The sequence below is a fragment of the Neolamprologus brichardi genome, chromosome 3 (genome assembly GCF_056152115.1).
Source record: "Neolamprologus brichardi isolate AB-2024 chromosome 3, ASM5615211v1, whole genome shotgun sequence".
NCBI classification, from domain to species: Eukaryota; Metazoa; Chordata; class Actinopteri; order Cichliformes; family Cichlidae; genus Neolamprologus; species Neolamprologus brichardi.
The window spans coordinates 7,628,402-7,652,464 of record NC_142106.1 but is presented as its reverse complement, the minus strand read 5'-3'; the positions used below and the strand labels follow the sequence as shown (position 1 = coordinate 7,652,464).

General features: G+C 39.8%; 2 protein-coding genes across 3 annotated transcripts in view; both read left to right on the top strand.

Moving 5' to 3' along the window:
- The window catches only part of LOC102793734 (uncharacterized), an 84,632-nt gene that overhangs the window by 4,778 nt on the left and 55,791 nt on the right, over positions 1–24,063 (top strand). The window contains exons 3-5 of the mRNA XM_087831988.1: positions 1,729–1,992; positions 4,743–4,988; positions 5,075–5,539. Coding sequence (XP_087688114.1) covers positions 1,729–1,992; positions 4,743–4,988; positions 5,075–5,539 — 975 coding nt within the window. The remainder of the gene's footprint in view (positions 1–1,728; positions 1,993–4,742; positions 4,989–5,074; positions 5,540–24,063) is intronic.
- On the top strand, positions 11,352–16,447 carry LOC148103333 (polymeric immunoglobulin receptor-like). 2 transcript variants are annotated; one of them, XM_087832016.1, is made up of 5 exons: positions 11,352–11,421; positions 13,202–13,555; positions 15,464–15,799; positions 16,038–16,141; positions 16,232–16,447. In XM_087832016.1, exons 1-5 carry the CDS (start codon positions 11,352–11,354, stop codon positions 16,445–16,447), a joined length of 1,080 nt encoding a protein of 359 aa, XP_087688142.1. The 2 variants fall into 2 exon arrangements, with proteins under 2 accessions (XP_087688142.1, XP_087688140.1); XM_087832014.1 differs by having other exon boundaries at positions 16,038–16,447.

The following is a 24,063-nucleotide window of genomic DNA, read 5'->3' as shown; positions in this document are numbered from 1 at the left end:
TTTTCCATGGTGGCGTTGGTGTAATTTAATTTATAAACTACATTTGTGTTTTCTTTGTCTAATATTTAAATGTGTTTGATCATCTGAAACATTTACAGAAAGTGTGACAAACATACAAAAACAGGAAATTAGAAAGAGCACAAATGCTTTTTCACAACACTGTAAATTCAGTTGTGGATTTAACAGGGAGCCAGTGAAGAGAAGCTAACATAGGAGAAATATGCTCTCTCTTTGTAATTCCTGTCAGTGCTCTTGCTGCAGCATACAGCTACATTTTAGTTTAATATATTCACTGAAGGACATATCCTGTAAAAAAAAAACAAGACCTTCCTCACAGTGTTACTGGACGTCAGAATAATGCCATAAGTATCTGCTTAGATACCACATTTCTAAGATTTTTAGGGCCAATTATTCTAGCTTTCATTAATTTCATTAAGAAGTGATCAAACAAAGAAGTTTTCAGGCAACACTGTTAATGTTCAGTTTCTATGCCATATTTCTTTTTTCCTGGTGTGGAGAAAACTGAAGAACATTTGTAATGCAAGCAACACCATAACTGTAACTGTAATGTAATTACGGAATTTAGTACAGTATAATTTATTGTGTTAATGGAAAATGTAATGTAATTATGGGATTACAGCCAACTCTGATGCTCATTCATATGATCTGTTTGGTTTGATGTTTTGAGAATGAAAATTATAAAATAATAAAAGCAATAAACCATTTTGACCATTTTATCAAGTATAACCAGTGTTTGAAAAGTTACTTTTAAAATGTATTCCATTACAGATTACAGAATACATGCCCCAAAATGTATTCTGTAACGTATTCCGTTACGTTACTCAATGAGAGTAACGTATTCTGAATACTTTGGATTACTTAATATATTATCATGCTGTTTACAACTACATGAATGTACTATTGCTGTGATTTATTACTGTTACTGAAGGTCCGCGGCTCCGAACCGTAGTAAAGGGACCTCTGACTAATACGTCTGGTTCGTGTCGGGCTCGTAGCCGAAAACTAGCTTTATTTTGTTGTCTGGGTCAACTTTGCTAGCGAGAGACAGAGAGAGGCGTTGAAAGGCTGCTCCAACAGAACTTATTGTTTTTGGAGGAAAACACGAACACGGTGTACGGTCGAGTCTTAATAGCTTACTTACAACTGGGCTCGTCAGGCACTCTTCTTGGCTGCAGTGGTTATTATTATATTTACATGCTTCCAGCTCCCGTTTTTGCTCGATGACAGCTCGTACTTTTCCTTTTTTCCCTCCTCGCTCACAGACACATAACGTGTATGGCAGTCCATTCTCCCTGCAGCACGGACTACACTGCCCATGATGCTACATTCTTTAGAGCTATACCTGTAGCATTCTGCCTATTAGCTTAGCACAACAACAACAAAAAGGCCTCTCTCACCCAGGAAACACGCAGAGAGAGAGCGTCACCCTGTAACCATGGCAACCGCCTGGAACAACAGAACGTAGCTGTCAAACAAAACCCATACAGGCCTGACCCGCCACAATATGAAACAGGGAAGTACCGCCGTGTAATCCATTTATTTCAACAAAGTAACTGTATTCTAAATACCACCTTTTTAAACAGTAACTGTAACGGAATACAGTTACTCATATTTTGTGTTTTAAATACGTAACGGCGGTACATGTATTCCGTTACTCCCCAACACTGAGTATAACACATAATAAATGTTTCATTTTAATCCTCACAGCTCGTCTGACTGTGAGTCCCAGCAGCTCCCAGTTCTTTCAATATGACTTTGTGTCTCTGAGCTGTGAGGAGGACGACAGCTCTGCTGGATGGACTCTGAGGAGAAACACAAGCAAACAACAGAGGACTCAGTGTGCAGATGGGTGGGGAAAACCAGCTGGATCTTCCTGTAACATCAGATATACTTACCCATCTGATAGTGGAGTTTACTGGTGTGAGTCCAGAGAAGGCACCATCAGTAACATGGTTAACCTGAGAGTCACTGGTAAGTAGATCAAAAACCACCAAGTGCTTTACAATAAAAAAAACTGAGAACAAAAATATAAAACAGCATACATATAACATCATACAGCCTAAAACTAGTTAAAAGCTAATCTGAATAAATGAGAATTTAGTTGATTCTTAAAAGAATCCACAGCTCCAAAGTATTTATCAACCCTGGTCTTAAAATGAGTTACAGGGACCATTAATAGCCTTCGACTACAAGAATAGGTGTTGCGTTCTAGAAGGTCAGAAATATTTGGTGGGGCTTGACCACACAGGTCTCTAAAAGTAAAGACAAAGATTTTTATATTAATTTTGTGCAGTCTCTTTTTTGTGTTGTTAAAGCCTAGCAGCAGCAGCATTCTGTGCTGATTGAACAAGGTCAAGATCCTTCTTATTCAAACACATAAACAGCTCTTACAATAATCAAGCTGTGATAAAATAAAAGCATAAAAATTTACCTCTATTTCAGCTTGTGAGACAACTGTTTGACACTTAGAAATATTTATTAGTTGAAAAAAAAAACAAACAAACAATGTTTCTGATTCATTCACAAGAATGGCTCCCGAGTTCAATTCAATCTATATACCACTAAATCACAACAACAGTTGCTTCAAGGTGCTTTATATTGTAAGTAGACCCTACAATAATACATACAGATAAAAACCCAACAATCAAACGACCCCCTATGATCAAGCACTTTGGTTACGGTGGGAAGGAAAAACTCCCTTTTAACAGGAAGGAACCTCCAGTAGAACCAGGTTCAGGGAGGGGCGGCCATCTGCTACGACCGGTTGGGGTGAGAGAAGGAAGACAGGATGAATGACGTACTGTGGAAGAGAGACAGAGGTTAATAACAAGTGTCATTCAATGCAGAGAGGTCTATTAACACATGCTGAATGAGAAAGGTGCCTTAAAACTCAATGGAATCTCCCAGCAGCTTATGTCTGTTGCAGCATAACTAAGGAAGGTTCCACAGAAGAGGGGCCTGAAAACTGAAGGCTCTCCCTCCCATTCTACTTTTAAATACTCTAGGAACAACAAGTAGGCCTACAGAGCGAGAGCAAAGTGCTCTAATAGGGTGATATGGTACTACAAGTTCATTAAGATAAGATGGGGCCTGATTATTTAAGACCTTGTATGTGAGGAGCAGGATTTTGAATTCAATTCTGGATTTAACAGGAAGCCAATGAAGGGAAGCCAAAACAGGAGAAATATGCTCTCTCTTTCTAGTCCCTGTCAGGACTCTTGCTGCAGCATTTTGGATTAACTGAAGGCTTTTCAGGGAGTTTATGGACATCCTGACATTAATGAATCAGAGTAATCCAGGCTAGAAGTAATAAATGCATGAACTAGTTTTCCAGCGTCACTCTGAGACAGGATATTTCTAATTTTAGAGATGTTGTGCAAATGGAAGAAAGCAGTCTTACATATTTGTTTAATATGTGCATTGAAGGACATGTCCTGGTCAAAAATGACTCCAAGGTTCCTCACAGTGTTACTGGAGGCCAAGGTAATGCCATCCAGAGTAAGAATCTGGTTAGATACCATATTTCTAAGATTTTCAGGGCCGAGTACAATAACCTCAGTTTTATCTGAATTAAGAAGCAGAAAGTTAGCGGCCATCCAGGTCTTTATGTCTTTAAGACATTCCTGCAGTTTAACTAATTGGTGTGTGTTATCTGGCTTCATAGATAGATAGAGCTGGGTGTCATCTGCATAGCAATGAAATTTATACTTTGTCTTCTGATGATACTGCCTAAGGGAAGCATGTATAATGTAAGTAAGTAAAGTAAGTAAACTTTATTTATTAAGCGCTTTTCACAGACAGACAATCACAAAGCGCTGTACACAAATATTAAAATAAACAGTAAAATCAATAAACATTATATACAATGTAAAAGATCAAATTTAAATAATGTAAAAAATATAAAATATGTATATCAACAAAAGGCTTGTTTGAACAGAAGAGTTTTTAACTGTTTTTTAAAAGAATCCACAGAGTCAAGCAAACGTAATTGTAGTCGTAAACTGTTCCACAGCCTTGGTGCAACAGACTGAAAGGCTCTGTCGCCTTTTGTCTTCAGTCGTGTACGGGGAACAACTAAGAGACTCTGAGTCTGTGAGCGGAGATGACGAGCAGCAGTGTATTTTATAAGAAGTTATGGATAAGTATAATGTAAACAGAATTGGTCCTAGCACTGAACCCCGTGGAACTCCATAATTAACATCAGCGTGTGAAGAGGACTCTCCATTTACATGCACAAATTGGAGTCTATTAGTTGCTGTAATGGGTTCTGAAACTCTTCAAATAACCCTCTGCAGATGATCAGTTAGCTGTTTGACAACTATTACTGGCATATGACAACAATTATTGTATCTAAGCTGATCACCAAATCAGATAAAGTCTGAAAAACGAGACTTACAGAGTATTTCTGTGAGTATCTCTCCAGGTGGTGTCATGAATCCAGCTGTGTGCATGTAAGATATGACCCCAAAGCAGAATCCAATAAACCAAAACTAAACTGAAAAACCCAGGCACTTACCAAATAACACTTAAAATAACAAAGTAGCCTTAACATAATACAAAAATGACAAAAACTCAAACCGCTTAGATAAAATGACCCAGGACCATGACAGGTGGACGATAGATTACAAATAACACTGGTTTTTCAGTTTTTCAGTGTGAAGTTAGTGTTGATGAAGCTGTGTGTAAATGGATGAAATGCTGTAGTTTGTCTCTGTGTTGAGGTGGATCAGTGATCCTGCAGAGTCCTGTCCTCCCTGTGATGGAGGGAGATGACGTCACTCTGCTCTGTAAAACAAAGACCACTCCCTCCAACCTCCCAGCTGCTTTCTATAAAGATGGCTCCCTCATCAGGAAGCAGCCTACAGGTCACGTGACCATCCAGCATGTTTCCAGGTCTGATGAAGGCCTCTACAAGTGTGACATCAGCGGTCATGGAGAGTCTCCATCCAGCTGGATCATTGTCACAGGTGACACACTCACCTGTCTGTGTTTCTGCAGCTTTCAACATTCACAATGTGACGACAACTTCATGACTGTGTTTGCTTTATTTTAGGGGAACACACCACCACACCTCCATCTACACCCACCACCACAACCACCACAACTGTCAGATCTTCACCCACCTCTATACATACATCCAGCACCACAACTCCACCCACCATCACACCCTCACCCACTGCTACCAAATCTCCATTAATAACTGCTCCATGCATGACAACCACACCTCCACCTACATCCACCACTACCACACCTCCACCCAACTATACACCTCCACCCACCAGCTCACATTCACTCACTGCCACCAAATATCCATCAATAACTGTTCATGGCATTACATCTACACCTCCACCTACATTCACCTCTCCTCCTGGTTCAACCTCCATCACTCTTCCTCCATCACGCTCTCATCCTCTTCTCTCTATGATGTTGGTCTACTCTGTTGGATCATCTTGTGTTGTGGTTCTACTGGTGTCACTGGTTCTGCTGGTGAGACGATGTGCTCACAGGAAACCTGAAGGTGAGACTCAGACTTCCTGATCTTTCATGTCTGTGTTTGTTTAGAAGAATGAAGTTCACATTCATTATTATTATAGTTACGACTTTCCTAAATGCAACCTGTTTTTAGATATTTAATTTATATTATTTTTAATTTTGCATCATTTCAGCAGATCAAGAAGAAGCTGGAGAAGATGACATCATCACTTATGTCATGTACAGCTACATCCAATTATCAGATCCTCAACAGCCAATCAGAAAAAGCAAAGGTAGTACTGTGTTTCCATCAAAAGGGTTGAGGTTGACATTTAACATTTTAAATATAATTGCGAAACTTTGTGACGTGTTTCAAATGGCTGCTGAGTTGTTAGATTTGTTTCTAAAACAACTTTTTTGCAACTTTACAATTAAGGAACACTGCAAAGTAGAGGTGAGGATGTTTCAGAAATAGGACATTAGTAAGGAACTTTCTCTTTGATTTCTTTGTTTTAACACCAATTTATTGCTTCTTGGCAATAAATCTTATACTGTTGGAAAGTCTGTTTCTTCTCTTAAATGGCACAAGATTTGTAAGGAAAATTTGTGAGTTGAGCAGCAGAGTCAGGTATGTAGATTGTATGTGGTTGTGTTGTTCATGATGGCATGACTAGTACTCACAAGCTGATTCAATTCAATTCAATTTTATTTATATAGCGCCAAATCACAACAAAAGTCACCTCAAGGCGCTTCATAGATACAGAGAAAAACCCAACAATCATATGACCCCCTATGAGCAAGCACTTTGGCGACAGTGGGAAGGAAAAACTCTCTTTTAACAGGAAGAAACCTCCGGCAGAACCAGGCTCAGGGAGGGGCGGGGCCATCTGCTGCGACCGGTTGGGGTGAGAGAAGGAAGACAGGATAAAAGACATGCTGTGGAAGAGAGACAGAGGTTAATAACAGATATGATTCAATGCAGAGAGGTCTATTAACACATTCCACAAGTGTTCAGTGAGGTCGAGGTCAGGACTGCAGGCAGATCATTCCATCTTCTCAGAAAGTTGTGCCTGTGAAAGTTCTTGAGAAGATAATTTTTTTTTGTTTAGTGTGAAGCCAATTAAGTAACAGATTGAACAGTCCATAGACCTTTAGCTGTGTTTTCAGCCTCTCAGACATTTGAACCATTTTTAAACTTGCATGTAAAACCACAGCAGCTACGTCCTGTTGATGACCCCAGTTAGTGTGAACCAGGTTAAGGTTTAGACGTCTCACCACAAGATCTAATGATAGTGTTCAAGTCATGAGAACCCTTTTGCTTTGTGCTTTGTGGTATAGTGTGTGCGTTTGTATTATTAGACTATAGCAGCCTTGTGGTCATCCACACTTGTTTTTCACAGAATGAGCCGTCAGTTATTTCTCGTCATTATGAGTTTCACAGCAGAGGTGTTAACATAGGAAAGCTGAAAAATGCTGCAGATTATAAAAATTGCTTAATCACCTAATCTTGTCAATTACTTTGCAGCTGTTGAGTAATAATATATCAATGGTGTTGCTGTAGTTTCAGTAATTTTATATGCTTTATATTGCAGAGACTGATACAACTGTGGTCTACCCAGCAGTGGGCTCTGATGATGTCAGTAATGGACAAACAACCATCAGGACAAGAAAGCTCAGGTACAGCTGGACTGTTCACCCTGTTTACCGTCATTATGCTAAGCTAAGCTAAGAAAAGTTTAAAGTAATCCATGAGAACCAAAAGTGCAGGCTGCAGATTGCTCTAAACATATAACGATTTTTCTACTCTTGGGTTTGTATGATATCATAGATACCTAATATGGTCTCAGTTACATATGCTCCAGCCACCTGTTATTTCAACCTTTTATTAGTAATTGGAAGCCAATCAGTAGAAAGTTGCCTTAAAGGGAGAGGAGCTAATACAGATTGTCTTAGACAGGATGAACTAAGGGGCTCAAACAAAGCTCAGTGTAAGCTAATGAAATATTACCCTGAACTGTGAATCGTGCAGAGGTACTCTAGTCAAGTCCAAGAATAAAAATAAAGAGCTGGAAATGAACACAGAACACAAATCTTCACAATCTGATTCAACAAAAATAAACTTGTACAGTGAAAACACAAGTTATAGTGCATGAACTTCAACAGCGTAGTGTTGCTTCAAATACAGGAAATGGTGCAACATATAATTGTGACGCTCCTTATAACCCTGCTGGTACATCAGGCAGGCGGCTGAAGTTGACGTGCAATAGAATAACACCGACAATAGTGCAGGGTCTATTTTTGATTGAACCTGCAAGAAACAGTAGATTTTTTTTATTTGTTTCTCTAAAACTGCACACAACAGTTCACCTACAAAGTAAAACCTCTGAGCTTGAGAGAAAAAAACAGAGCACTGTTTTTGTACCCAGAGAGCAAAATGTTACTAGTCTTCAGTAGGATACTGTCCATAAATGTTTCACTAGGACTTTGAGATAAATTGAAACATATTAGCAAGATGTCTGACAGTCCAGTTGACTACAGCTGAATAACTATAGAACATACATCTGTCATTACCGCTGGTTATCAGTAGACCATCCAGGTATATATTGTGCTAGATGTATCTATACTTACTCTTGCTATAGTGAGAACACACGTATGCACTCAGTATTCCATCATGAACAACCCACATCTCCCTCTGTATGAGTCTGTGAGGGTGCTGAGCAGCTCTTTCAGTCAAAGACTGAACCTCACTGACAAAGTAAAACAGGAATGAAGATCGACACAAACAACCATCAGAAACAGCAGCATAAATGAAGTAAGACATGAAACACTGAGAGGTGAAGCAGAGAAACTACAGACGGAACACAGAGGGAACTAACTGACAAACACAAAATAAGAACTGAAGCTGAGAGAAAGAAACACTAAACCTACACTAGAAGAAATCATGTGATCAAAGTTAAAGATCAGCACAGATCTGTGGGCTCTAGGTTTGAAGAAGCAGTTTAAAGTGTGAGCAGTGTGGACGTTCTGATTTGTATCTAAACTGGTTTCCAGTAAAGTCTGAACTGGGACTGTGTGTGATGCAGAGAGGTGGAGATTGGAGGTCTTGATTAACCTACAAAGCTTGTAATCATGTTTCCTGTTGTTTGAACTGTGTGTGTTTGTGTTCAGACTTTAAACCAGAGCCAGACGTCGTCTACTCTTCACTGAAGTAGTCCACCAGTCCAACCACTGACGTCCAGCTGCTGGTCTCCAACTGGTCCCCCCAGCACCTCAGACCAAAGGACATCCACATGTTATAGATTTTATGTCTTTTTATCACTGAATTAGACTCTGATGATGCAGAACTACTTAATGGAAATCAGTTACTTAATTTATTGGCATGCAGATGTTTTATGTCTTCAGTAACTTACAACAAGTATCCCGTTGTTGTCCTTGGAAACATTTATATTGTCTCACTCAGTAATATAAGATTAAAACACAGACTTGAGTGCTGCAGTGTCTGATAAACTACAAATTCATGAGCTCAGACTGGACTTCCTTTTGAATCACATTTCCTGAATGAGCACAGAGCTCAGTCCTGTTAAACTTTCAATGAAGCTTAAAGCCTCTCTGAGGTCAAAGTCATCATAGGTCAAAGGTCAAAGTCATCATCCAGTTATCTAATTTGGAGAAGAAAAACTGTTTTGGGTAAAAAAGTCCCACAGCTCATGGTCACAGGTTGGCTTGGGCAGCCAGTTTTGCTTTGCGTCTTTTGTTCTAATGCAACAGAAAATGATACAGACAGAGTATAACTGAGGTGTACTGAAAAAAACAGTTCCAGAAGGCAGATTTGGAAAAATAACTTCTGATCTCTGAGTTCAATAATAGCAAACTTTTCATTCTAGTTAGTTCAACCCACTCTGTGTATTACTGTGTATTTTCCTCTTGAGTTAACTACATATATGAATGCCTGCTGATAACTTAATGGGTGTTCAACCATGTATGACCATAGTTCACTAAGTCATGAAGCAGGAATTATAGATTTTATCCTAAGCTGTGAACTTTTTTTATTCTAACTGTGAACAAACAACGTTTCTGAAATGGCAGCAACTTCACAAACGCATTGCACAACATAGAAGAGCCACCTCACATTTTGGACAGAGAGGACAGATGGTTTGAAAGAGGAGTGAAAGAAGCATCTATGTCCACTGTGAGCGACCATCTTTGAACAGAGGCGGTGGTTTACGACACCAACTCTCTGCCATCTATAATCCAGTTTTGAGTTCCCTCCCCAGACGCCTTAACGCCCACTCACATCCTGGGCCATCTGACCTCAGGACATCACATGATAGGGTGGGGCCAGGTTTCACAATGAGCTCACCCAAAACCCTGGCTGATTGTGAGCTACACCCGTTTTCTCACCTTGGCTCATGTGATTAGGTAGAGGTTCAATAGGGGGTTCATTGTCCCTCTGTGGGGGGATACTCCCACTGGGGTTAAATCTGGAACTCTCCACCATTTGACCTTAGAACTGAAGAAGCTTCTCGGATGAGAGGTGAAACGTCATCAAGCAACTTAAAGAAGTCCTGATGCTTTTCTTTCCAAGCTCCTTAGACTACGATGACCTGGATGACTGAGAACCTTCACAGACACAGACAAAATAGACTTAAGTAAACCAAAGGACATATCTGTCTCACCACATCTTAGTGGTTAATGCAGTTGTTCCGGTAAACAGAAACAAACACTTCCTCTCTGCTGAACTGCAGACACTGTATTTATTGAAGAGGCACAGCATCACTTTAGTGAGTCCTGCTCGCCTTATGACCAAAGAATCAATCCAGATGATCACAAAACTAGAATCAAATATCTATGATGATGTATTATTGGAGGCTGAGATGAGTTATCAGACATTGTTGATCTTTTGGAAAAAATTCACAAAAATATTCAAATACGTTCTCCTCCTCCAAAAGCAGTTTTTATTTTATTTTCTTCACTCTAAAAAAAGTGTGTGTGTAAGAAAGGTTTCCTGTGTGAGGTACTATATGTAAACTATGTAAAGATCCAACAGGTGGCAGCAGAGGAGCTTCAGTTTGACCAAGGTAGGGTGTCATTCTAGAAGATGAGGACTGCTGGGGAAAAAAGTGGTGGGGTTACTGTACCAGTGTGAGGGGCGGAGGATGGTTGCTTTCCACTCAGAGGTGTGAAACTGAGATTTTTTCTAAGCCCGTTTAAAAAAGAAAACAAAAAAAATCATTACAATCATCTAAGATGGATGACACAAACACACGTGTCAGTTGTGATAATTTAAATGATTTACCTAAAGCAGTGATGCCCTTTAATTACTCTTTTTTATTAATATTCATTGCCATAATTTGTGACACACAGGAAAAAAAAACAAGCTTGAAGAAAAGCTTTGTCTAATCTCCATGTGCCAGCTTCAATTATCTTCTCAGCTTTATATATAGTATATATACTGATGACTTATAAATAATATAAAATAATTTCCAAATCCAAATTGGTGAACAATAAATGAATGACAATAAAGCTTTTATCCAGTGTATTATAATCAGTCATATCCAACCAAATGACTGTTATTAAATATGTTTCTGCCATAAATCCAGATTGTTCCTCATTAATTTAATATAATTTAATATATAATTTAATATACGTTAGTCCTAATGTTAACCTAATGCAGAACCATTTCTGCGTTTCCATTGGAGGACTCCGGTCCAGCCCACCATCTCTATCTCTCTCTCTAAGTCATAAGTGTGGCGTTACAGACCTGCTCTCTCACTCAGGGACTTTCAGCTTTATCTGAACCTCAAAGTTCATCTCATATAGTCTGAATCTCAGATTCTGATTTTAAAACAGAAACAGAAATGTCTGCTGGAACTCTGTCACTCTGCTACAATTTCCTGTTTTTCAGCGTCTTTGTGTTTGTCTCTGCAGGTGAGTTTATGTGAGAAAGTGAAGGTTATATATTAATAATAATGTGTGTGAAAGTGACACAAGGTTAGATAGAGTCTGTGTGGATTTAACATCTGTAATCCAGCTGTGACAAAGAAGTGTAATGTGTGGATGGGCTCAAACTGTGCTCATGAATGTTTTGTACTTGTAAAGTTGTGAACTGAGTTTTGTAACCTTGTAAACCAAAATATCTGAAAATGTTATGCTTGTGCATCTGTAGACTAGAATTTGCGTGTTTGTAAAAAAAACAAACAATTATTTACACAAGTTACAAATATTTTTTTTGTTAAGGTCTGGTGAGACATACAAAGCAAAAATCTACACTGTGTTCTAAATTATTATGCAAATTATATTTTTCTGTGATTTTCCTAAAAAGTCGATTCAGTCAGCATAATTTTTGAGTCAACCATTCGAGTATAATTTAAATGTTACTGAACAAACCGCACAATGAAAACAGTGTTTTTCAAATTTAAAAAAACAAATTAATAAGCACAGAGTTGTAAAACATTTTATAGGTTGTAGAGAATTGAAAATGGTCATTTGTTTAATTTGCAGTATTAATAGATCAATTTTTGCTGAAATCCAAAGCTATTTCCATCAAAAAACACCTTAACAGGTCAAGTTACATATTAACATAGCACCCCTTATTTGATAGCAGTTTCACATTTCTTGGATGTTCCATGGATGCAACATTCAAGTTTCAACTTGAAAAAAAAAAATTATAGACTATATTTTGTCAGGTTCCTGTTTCTGTTGACCCAGCGTTTTAAGTTTTAATTTATTTGGGTGTTGTTTATGTTTAAGTTCGTTAGATTAGTGAAGTTCATTTGGTTATTAGACTCCTTGTGTTTTCTGCCCCTGTATTACCTCACCCTTTGTGTTTCATGCTGAATGTCTTATGTTATCAAGTTTGTATTGTCATGTCTGTGTCTCGTGTTTCCTGTTATATTTTGAAGGAGTTGTGTGTTCTTTGTTCATCGTATTTAGTTTAACTTCCCCTGTCCTGTCATTAGCCTCATGTCAGTCAGCTGTTCCCGCATGTGTTCCCACTTCCCCTAATCACCTCTTGTGTATTTAAGTCCTCTGTTTTCAGTGTGTTATTGTCAGATTGTCTGCGTTGTTTCTCGGCCAAGAGTTCATGTCAAATTTTCTTATGTCTGGTCCATGTTCCTGTGGTAGGTTTTTATTTAATTTAGCTCACCCAGTTTAGTATATTGTTAGCCTTGCCTTTTTCCTTTTGCTTGCAGTTAATTTGCCAGCCACAATAAATGGCTCGTGTTTGGTTATTCAAGTCACGTTTCATGTTTTGTTTCATCTGCATTTGGGTCCACCTTTCACTCTACACACAGTCAGCCCCGCTGATTGTGACATATTTATACAAAACATGTGTATACTTACTACATTTGAATCACACGTGCTCTTGAAGAAAATGTATCTAAATCTGCCACTAAGAGACTCGCAGTGTCTTATAATGAGAGGCTGCTTTCTCTCACACATTCTGTTCACTTATTATCAGCACATGTTGTTGTTCTGTGGAAGCTAACATCTTGTAGTTTCTGACACTTTGCATGTTCAGCGTGAGGCTAAAATTCCCCCTCAGTGGGTCACTGGTGACCTGCTGGATGTTCAGAGGTTCATTAAATCCAACATGACTAAAAACTCAAACGTCAAAGGAAAAAAACAAAATGTTTAAAGTCAATCATTCGGATCATAATTGTACTTTGACCTTTAACCTCTCTGCTCTGTGTTGTTTCCTCTTCAGACCCGAAACTCATCAGAGCTGAGTCTGGACAGGATGTCACTCTGACATGTCGAGCTCCAAACAACAACATCACAGCTGTACATTGGAGCAGAGCTGACCTGAGAGATAAGGATGTTCTTTTGTACCAGGATGGTCACTTGGTTACAGACGATGGTCGGTTTGTTCCAGCCAACCAGCATCCATCTTTTGAGAACCGGGTGGATCTGCAGGACAGACAGATGAAGGATGGAGACGTGTCTTTGATTCTGAAGAATGTGACGATTAATGATGCTGGAAGATACAAGTGTCATGTCTTTGTGAATGGAACAGACTCATGGAAACTCCTCAGCATCATCAACCTGAGGGTTTCCCCAGGTGAGTGAGTGATGGTCCTACAGTCCAAGTCCAAAGAGCATATTTAACTCTGAAGAATAATTTTAACCATTTTTATACAATATTAATATAATAATAAAATCACTTTAGTACATGAGGATGCAAATATTTTAATCTAAATTCTAATGTCAATGAACTTACTTATCATGACTCTGTTATGTAGCACAAAAATTACAAGTTTCAGCACTGGACCTCTCTGTGAAATCAGCCATCTGTCTACACACAAAAGATGACCCTGTGTAACTACAGGGCTCCAACAAACATTATATTGATGTTTTCAAGTTTGTTTCTCTCTCTCTCTCTCTCTCTCGTTCTCTTCAGAAACCATGAACACTGAAGAAAACACAAAGTTTACAACGTAAATGTCTTTGATCTTATCAAAGTCTCACATATTATTGCCCATAAACAGTCTTGAGCTAGCAGGAAAATGTTCAGATGCTGAACATACAGCATCTGTAGCTCTGTATCCATGCTAGTTCTGACCCACAATGCCATAGTTGTGCTCTCAACTAAACTCTGGTCATGTGACCATTAGCGAAAAGAATGTCACGGATAGAGGCGGCGACCGGGAGCAGCGTTCTAATGGGCTACAGCCCATGCAGTGTGTTTTGAAATGTGCAGTACCGGTATTAAAGCCTCATGTCTTCTAGTTCTGGGTGTCTCGGCTGATTTCTGTCAGCCTCACTACTCCACAAAAGTGAAGGGAGGATAAAACTTCGGCCCTGGAGGAAGCATCTCCCCTTGCGTCTCCCGAACACGGACTGACAGCGAGGATTGGTTAACAAATCAACGCTACACATTTTTATTATTTATCCAATAAACAAATTGACTAAATTAAAAATAAGTCTATCACAGAAACACGTAAAACAAACAACATCTAATTAACTGTCTCAGGGACAGTTACCCCCTGGATTGGGCCATTTTATACCTCAACAATAACAAGTATTATTATGACTGTCTTTTTCTGGAAGCAACATGGCAGTCCTGCTGACTCCCAACGAGTCTTCTTCTCCATTCACGTCCAACCTCACCTCGTATTTGCTCCTTTCCCTGGAAGAGAAATGAAAAGAGAAAATGAAGAGAAAATTGGGCTAGCCTAGCTTTGATTAATAATATTATCCTATATATATATATATATATATTATATTTATTATCAAAGTTCGTGACATTCTGTTCAGACTCCCTTTGCCCAGAAAATATCATCCTGACTGTTAACTAGTGTGATGTGTAAGCATGTTGCAAAAGCCATTATCACAATATTTCTCTTCAGTCATAGCGCTGAATGAATCTGACCCTTAAAAACACGTAGCACCAAGTCTCTAATTTAGCCTTTAAACCAGGGGTGGGCAACTCCAGGCCTCGAGGGCCGGAGTCCTGCAGGTTTTAGATGTGTCCTTGATCCAACACAGCTGATCTAAATGACTAAATTACCTCCTCAACATGTCTTGAAGTTCTCCAGAGGCCTGGTAATGAGCTAATCATTTGATTCAGGTGTGCTGACCCAGGGTGAGATCTACAACCTGCAGCACACCGGCCCTTGAGGCCTGGAGTTGCCTACCCTTGCTAGTCTGTCTGAAAGGAATTAGAAAGTACTATTATTTTTAAAAATACAGGGACTTAAAATAAAAAGTATTCAGAAAATAATAAATCCTCAAAAGTAAAGATACCCGAAAAAGTATTTGTTCTTTCTTTCCTCCCACCTCATTAGGATACATGGAGTCTGTGTGGGCTGTAATCTAGAGCTGAGTGATGTTCAGAGGTTCATTAAGTCCCACATGACTAAAAACTAAAATGTCAGAGGAAATAAACAAAACATTTAAAGAAAATCATTCTGATCATAATTGTACTTTGACCTTTAACCTCTCTGCTCTGTGTTGTTTCCTCTTTCAGACATGAAAAACATCACAGCTGAGTCTGGACAGGACGTCACTCTGACATGTCGAGCTCCAAACAACAACATCATAGTTGTACATTGGAGCAAAGCTCACTTGACATCAGGCTATGTCTACTTGTACCAGGATGGTGACTTTGTTCCAGATGACCAGCATCCATCTTTTAAGAACCGGGTGGATCTGCAGGACAGACAGATGAAGGATGGAGACGTGTCTTTGATTCTGAAGGATGTGACGATTAATGACACTGGAACATACGAGTGTCGTGTGTTCATGAAAGAAACGGGCTCTCGGGAGCTCATAATCATCATCCACCTTCATGTTGATCCTCCAGGTGAGTGAGTAGAGTTGAGTGTGTGTGTGATCAGAGGTGAAGCTGCTTCCTGGTTGTTGATGTTTGTTTCTAAAGATGTTGTTGATGAGACTTTGTAGAAAGCAGCTGGTCTGAGTGATGTGATCAGAGTGCAGTAGATAATGTCTGACAGCAGTTTGAAGAGGAAATGGATTCTGTTCTGTTCTTCACTCATCACCTACCTGACAGCTGACACCTCACACCTGTTTCTCACCTGCAGGTCAGACAGGAGGACACACAGAGGATGGAGGGAGGGATGAAGAAGTGAAAAAGGAAGAAGGGAAGAAGGATGAGGGAAAGAAGGAAGAAGGGAAGAAGCATGAAGTGAAAAAGGAAGAAGGGAATAATGAAAAGGGGAAGAAGGAAGAAGGGAATAAGGAAGAAGTGAAAAAGGAAGAAGGGAAGAAGGATGAGGGAAAGAAGGAAAAAGGGAAGAAGGAAGAAGGGAAGAAGCATGAAGTGAAAAAGGAAGAAGGGAAGAAGGAAGAAGGAAAGAAGGATGAAAGGAAGAAACCTGAAGTTAAAACAGAAAATGGCAGGAAGGGTGAGGGGGAGAAGGATAAATCTATTGCACTGCAAGCTTTACCTCTGCTTCTTGTTGCTGCTGTTAGTATTTTTTTTCTCATCTAAAAAAACAAAAACAAATCTGGTCTCATCTAAGTGACTTCTTCAGTCTCAGCTGACTCCAGGTTTCCCCAACATGGAAAAGAGAGCTTTGTTATCCAACCCTGGACCATCACCAAGTTATTGGTTCAGTTACACCTGGGTGAAAGTCAAATCTCAGGATGTACCACTGATCACAATAACTTTGTGGACCAACACATCAAATTCACCAGGGAAGATGTGAGATATCTCAGAGGGGTCAGGGGTCAAGAGCTGAACTCTGAGTCTCCTGCTGCTGATCCAAACTTTGTGTTGACACCAAAAGTGAAGAACATGCTGATCATCATCTTTAAACCTCACAGCAGAACTGTGGGTCAAATGATCTGAAGACACACAGAAATGAACTTTCCTGTGCTGCCCGTCAGTGACTCTGAACTACAGTTTATTAATTTTCAGGATGTTCATGAACACAAAGTAAAGCTGTGTTACAAACATGTATGAATTAGTGCTGTCAGCGTTACTCTCTTTAAAATGACGTTAACACCATAACAGCATTAACGCAGCAAATCTCTGTTAGTGAGTTACCACCGATCACCTGCACAGTGACAACATTTTACGTAGCTAACCACGTTAATGAGCTAACTGTGCTAACGTGTTGATGCTGTGCAGCCCCACGCACGGGGTGATCCACGATAACTTGCTAATGGAGATTTGCCTGACGGCTCATGGTTCAGCTACAACTGAATGACGATGTGCAAGGTTGACATTGAGGTTTTTATTGAGAATTTAATTATTTTTTTGTGAAATTAAAATTTGATTCCAAAGAGACAAAGAAGTTTGGGTGGTTCAAGTCTTTTGCACAGTACTGTGTGATTTTTCATAATATAACAACAAACATTAGATGTGGTCAAAGTGTCTCCAGATCACAAACTTGCCTCAACTCTTCCAAACCATCCCAGCAGTTTATCAGTTACCGCGACAACAGGAAAAAGAAAAGCACCTAAATTTGCCCAGAGACCTTAAATAAAGTTCCAAGCATCCGCAAAGATAAACATCATATAAACAAAACATTCCAGCAGCTATAATCGACGTCCTCAGATCTGATACATTAATTGTCCAGGAAACTCCTGTTTTTATAGCTTGGATCATTTTTGTTTTTTTGTTTTAAAAAAAATAACTATTCAGTTATTTCTTAGTGTTTATGGGTCTTTATTTTCTTATTCCTGATGTGGGTTCCTGTCATGGTACTTTATGCCTTCAGTTCTGTGCTCCCATTCAAGAGTTCTTTAGGTGTATGTGTGTATTTTGGGTTTGTAACTTAATTGACTTAAGTTTTTGTTGTTAGTGCTGCATTGAGTTCTGCTTATCTGGTTTCCTGGAAGAATTTCCTGTTGTTTAAGATTCTTTGTTCCTGACCTGCAGTGGTTTTGTACTTTGAGAGTTCAGCTCTAAAGCTTCTCTTGAGTTAATTTTTTTGGTCCTGAATCTTGCATTTAGGCTCCATCTCTTACCTAACAAACAATCTTTGATGAAATCTTGAAGAGTGGATTAGTGAGACTTGAAATTAAATACAATTTAAGATTATTTCACACAGATGATGTGACAGTTTCCTTCTGGTCCCTCCTCTGAGGTCATAGCCTGGAAGATGTTATGTCATATATTATGTACTGTGTGGAGTGGACGGGATAGAAAACCCAAAATGTAGACTCTCAGAATAATTCTCAACAGGCAGCTTTTTTGCCATTTTTTTTAATGGGAAACATGTTGTTTACGAAGTGTTTTGATAACCATCTGCATGCATTCAGAGTTGTACGTACCAAAGAGAGATGTATAGTGAAGATGTCAGATCTAACATTTTATAAACCTTTTAATATTCAAAGATCATCCTTTTCAGATGGGACATTGTACATTGTTCCTTCATTCACAATGTTTTGAAGACAAAATAAATGTTGTTTCTCAGAATTTTTTTTTTTTAATATTCTCTACTATGTTTGTGACACAAAAGGAAAAAAAAAAACGGCTTGAAGAAAATGGTAAATAGACTGGTTCTCAAATAGCCCTTTTCTGCCCTGAGCACTCAGTGTTTTGTCTAAAAAGCTTTGTCTAATCTACTTGCACCAACTTAAGTTATCATCTTGAGCTGATGATTCTTAAAATAATAGAAAATAATTTCTGAATCCAAAGTGCTGAACAACCTTGAATGACACTAAAGCTTTTAACCAGTGTATATTTGTTATAATCAGTCATGTCCAAAACCAAATGACTGTTATTAAATATGTTTCAGCCACAAAACCAGATTATTCCTCATTAATTTAAGAAAATAAGAGTCCTGATTTTGACCTCTTAGGTACAAATATTTTGGCATCATTATTTAAAGACTGGCTGCTCTCCAGTTTTCTTCATTTCTGCGTTTGCATTGGAGGACACTGGGCTGGACCAGTGTCCTCCACCACTGTCTGTTCCTCCCTCTCTGACTCTTAAGTGTGGAGTTACAGACCTGTTCTCTCACTCAGGGACTTTCAGCTTCATCTGAACCTCAAAGCTCATCTCATATAGTCTCATCTGAAGCTCCGATTTGATTTGAAGCCCTGATTTTAATTCAGAAACACAGACATGTCTGCTGGAACTGCGTCACTCTGCTCCACTTTGCTGTTTTTCAGCGTCCTCATGTTTGTCTCTGCAGGTGAGATTAACTGTTAGAAATTGTTTATCTCTGAGGTAAATAACTGAAGAGTATGAGCCTGTTTACATGGTAATACACTTTGCATGTTTAGCATGAGGATAAAATTCCCCCTCAGTGGGTCACTGGTGACCTGGTGGATGTTCAGAGGTTCATTAAATCCAACATGACTAAAAACTCAAATGTCAAAGGAAATAAACAAAATATTTAAAGTCAATAATTCTGATCATAATTGTACTTTGACCTTTGACCTCTCTGCTGCGTTGTTTCCTCTTTCAGACGAGAAAAACATCACAGCTGGGTCTGGAGAGAACGTCACTCTGACATGTCGAGCTCCAAACAAGAAGATCGTAGTTTGGAGCAGAGAAGACCTGAAAGATGAATATGTGCTTTTTTACCAAAAAGGACAGTTTGTTCCAGACGACCAGCATCCATCTTTTAAGAACCGGTTGGATCTGTGGAACAAAACGCAGGAGGAGAGACATCAGTACGGAACCAATCACCATCATCTATCTTCACGTTGTTCCTCCATGTGAGTGAGTAGAGTTGAGTGTGTGATCAGAGGTGAAGCTGCTTCCTGGTTGTTGATGTTTGTTTGTTGTATAGATGAGCTGGTTGAAGTGCTCACATGACTGCATCAAATGACTAAAATGTGTCATTGTTTTCGATTGTTTTCAATCGAAAATGTATTAGTGTGGACGTAGCCTTAGAGACCAAAGGTTGGAGCAGAGCGAGCAGCCGAAAGGACACATCTATGAATGCAGTCAGAGACTTTCTCACAACCTCACACTTCATCTGACCACATTTAGACTCAGGTTCTCTGTTAGTCACTGAAATAAATATATGATCAGATCAGAGGACCCTCCAGCAGAGACGAGGACAGGCTGGCCGGGCTCTCCAGAACCCCCAGCGGAAACAGTCACTGAACCAGCGGGCACAGGGGCCCCTGGCACACACATGGCTGACTGCAGCTGCACAGAGCACTGACCCTGCTCAGGCAGCGACAGCCGGGTGCAGTCCTCAGCTGGGTTCTTAGCCTCCAGGGGTCCAGAGTGGGCTGAGGATTGAAACCCAGCCTCTGGGGAGGCCCTGGAGTGCGCACAGTCTCTGAAACGGCCAGCTTTTGAGGACTGATTACAATATTTATTGGTTCATCTCTCTGCTTAGAATTAGAGGAACAGTTCTTTATGGGTTGAATAAACACAGCTTGCTGTACAGGGGGAGTAGGTGAAGATGATGGCTGAATAGGTGGCTGACCTGAGGGCGACTGAAGTAAAGGTTGGGACGATAATGGTGGTGAAGTTGGAGACTGAGCTGATGATAAGGCTGATGATTCTTTTACCAACTGAGCTATTGCCTGGGCTATGGATTGTAACATAGTCTGTAGTAAGTCTGGCTGTGGTAGTGACTGAGCTATGGGTTGTGAGGTTGAATGTGATGGAGGTGACGACTGAGCGGCTAACTGAGCTAGTGGCTGCTGTGTAGCTAACTGAGCTTCAGGCCGGGCAGCCAACTGAGCTTCAGGCCGGGCAGCCAACTGAGCTTCAGGCCGGGCAGCCAACTGAGCTTCAGGCCGGGCAGCCAACTGAGCTTCAGGCCGGGCAGCCAACTGAGCTTCAGGAAACACAATCTTATTAACGACAGTTGCATGGCGAGCCAGGGAAAACACCATTATCCTCACTGGCAGCACAGAAAACAGCCCCAGAATAAACAGTCCTTAAATTGGAAAGCTCGTGATTATTATCTCTTGTCTCTCAGAAGTCTCAGGACCTGGCTGTGGCAATGGGCATCGGCGGCGTGAACGTCGCTTCCTTCTTGGCCAACCGGCCGGGTAATTCCACATCCGGCGGGCCAGGCTGCAGATTCCCCAGCGGGCAGTGCAAAACGGCCGAGTTTATTAAACTCCACCGAGTCAGCGGTGACGCTAATCAGAAGGCTAGACCGTCCAATTTCCCCAGCCGTTTACTTCCGGCCTACCTGACCTTCTGAGGACCCGGCCCACGTAGACCGCGAAGGCCGGGTCCTCAGGAGGATGCAGCCCATGAATTTGGACACGACCCATGCCGTTAACTGCCAATTCCCCATGATGCACCTCGATAGCAGTCACGTGGGACAGTTTTGAATCCTGCTGTGCTCAACTTCCCCACATTGTCAAGTTCACATAAGTTGCTGATTTAGCTGGACATGAGTTTTCAAGTTAGCTTTTTTTGGTGTAATTGGGACGTTTTTAACTTGTAATTTTATGTTATAACAACAACTTCAGTCATCTATCGTCAAACTGATATAGAATAATATGTTGAAATAACAAACATCTAGAATTACATTTTACAGTGTGGTAGATGGTCACTCTCAAGCACAGCAGTGTAAATCACAACAATATGTACACAACACAATACCCCCCCCCCCCACACACACACACACACACACACACAAACACACGTGGATATATACATTTACACAAACATACACAAAGCTTTGTAAACCGACCATAAATAACCAATCTTAATCTTACATACATAAAATACAGGATGACAGAAATGAAATGAATAACACTGAATTTACATAAGGTGCAGAGGAACAACCTCTTTTATTTCATGAATGACTCTCAGTTTTTCGTTACTTTAGTTTAAATTATTCATTTTTCAATTTGTGTCATTGGTAGAGAAGCTAAATTGTGTGTGGAGTTAATGAAGTTTGCTGGGTGAGAATTATTATGTGCAATGCTCCAGTTTGACCTCATGGGGGCAGTGCTGTTACACACTCAGACTGCAGGACATAATAACAGTGTTGGAGTGTGAAAGTAAATCAGCTTTAAACCATAAACCATGTTTGTTTCTGAGTATTTCCAGAGTGATTTCTGATGACATCATGGTAAATGTCCTGTATTTATATAGCGCTTTACTTAGTCCCTATGGACCCAAAGCGCCTTACATATTCAGTCATCCACCCATTCACACACACTGGTGGTGGCAAGCTACATTGTAACCACAGCCACCCTGAGACGAGGCTGCTGGACGCTGGACAAATTTGACTTGAAAAAATTGTTGAAAATCAGTTCAGGTCTCTATTACACATTCTTGACCCTTTTCAGTCTGGCTTTCAAAAGCAGCACTCTACAGAGACCGCTCTGTTAAGAGTCTATAATGATCTACTAATGGCATCTGACGCAGGGAACTGTTCTGTGATCATTTTGCTTTATCTTAGTGCTGCCTTTGACACCATCGACCACAAAATCCTACTTAACAGGCTCAAGGTTTTGGCTGGTATATCTGGCTCTGCCCTAGACTGGTTTTCTTCCTACTTATCAGACATATTATATCATGCCTGTTATTTATATATATATATATATATATATATATAAATAACAGACAACTCTTTATTAAAACTTACACACTGGTTATATTTCATTCATCTACAGAAGGAATTCACTCATTAGACTCGTCTTTGTCTTAAAAAGTCTTATTTTTTGAGACTTAATTACAGAGATATAAAAAAACCCAAAGGAAAACAAAACAGTGTTGATAAAGGCACAGCCAAGCAAAACACCACAAACACAAAAACAGGCTGTTTAAAGAAGGCCACAGAGTGAAGAGTACAGAAGTCAAGCAGGGTGGAGCAGTTCAGTGATGTAGGTGGAGGCTTCACACTGTGAGGCCAGAAAAATAAGAACCATGATTTGAACTGAACCTAAAACAGTGCAGAAGCTCTAACAGTGGAGAGATGTTTAGAGTTAAAGTTTTGGTCAGACCAGAGATCAGAGCATCAGTTCATCACACTGCCCTCACTGCTGTAATGATTCATGCCACACTGTTGTTCTTTTATGTGCTAATGTGATACTCATGCTCATATGTTAGTGTTACCGACCATATAGTTCTGTATGAACCACACATTCACATACAGCATACACGGATAAATGAGAAACAGCCATTTATGTTTTTGTACTGTGGTCAGAGTCAGAGACCCAGAATCCACTTCAGCAGCTGTAGAGACATGTATGACCTCTTTTCATTATGTGCACCATGTATTATTTTACTAATTCACTGCTGGAGTTTGTTTCTGTGGGCAGCAGGATGAACGTGCTGTGAACAGAAACATCACAGTCATGGCTGAATCAAGGTGCCCTTTGACCTCTGACACCACTGTCTCTTTAAAATCCACACAAACATGACGTGAACATTTTCACAGTGTCAAATTATTCTAAAATCACAATGTTCCTTCATTTGAGCCAAACTGGTGGATCTAAAAATCCATCTAAACTGATACGATTTAAATTGTCCCAAAACAGCACCAATGTACAAAAGTTTGTATCATCTGTACAAGAGTATAACATATTTAAATAGCAATTTCATTGTTGTGTATTTTGTGTCAGTTTAAGAAAAGTCATCAAGTTTCAGCCCAACAAAAGTAGATCAGGGTGTCTGACCTGGACAGTGTGTCAAGTTAAAGAAAAGTTGAAGAGGTTGTCAAACTTCTCAGTGCAGGATCAGAGAGAGAGAAATATCAGAGTCTATAACAGTTTGTAAACTCTGTAAAATTTGATAAGATGGATTTACAAACTAAGCCTACATCCACACTAGCCTGGATAGATTTGAAAACGCCGTTTTCGTCTGAAAACGCTCCGCGTTCACACTAGCATTTTCAGTTGTTTTCACAGAGTTGTGCGTTCACATTGAAACGGCCAAAAACACATACGTTCCAGTACTGCACATGCGTGAAACGCAAGAAGATTCGGCCTGTCTCATTTCTGTCAGCCGTTTATTTACTTTCCGGCTCTTTGAAATGTTGCGGCAAAATGTTGAGGAGTTTTTTAAATGGACTAACAATGAGGTGGAGTTTTTACTGCAAGCAACACAAATGTGCAAAGTTGCAAAAGTGAGTGAGAATTAAAGAATTTGAAGAAAAGCTATCTGGCGCATGTACAGTTTGATATGAATCTTTAATAGGGCTGTCAAAATTGAGAGCA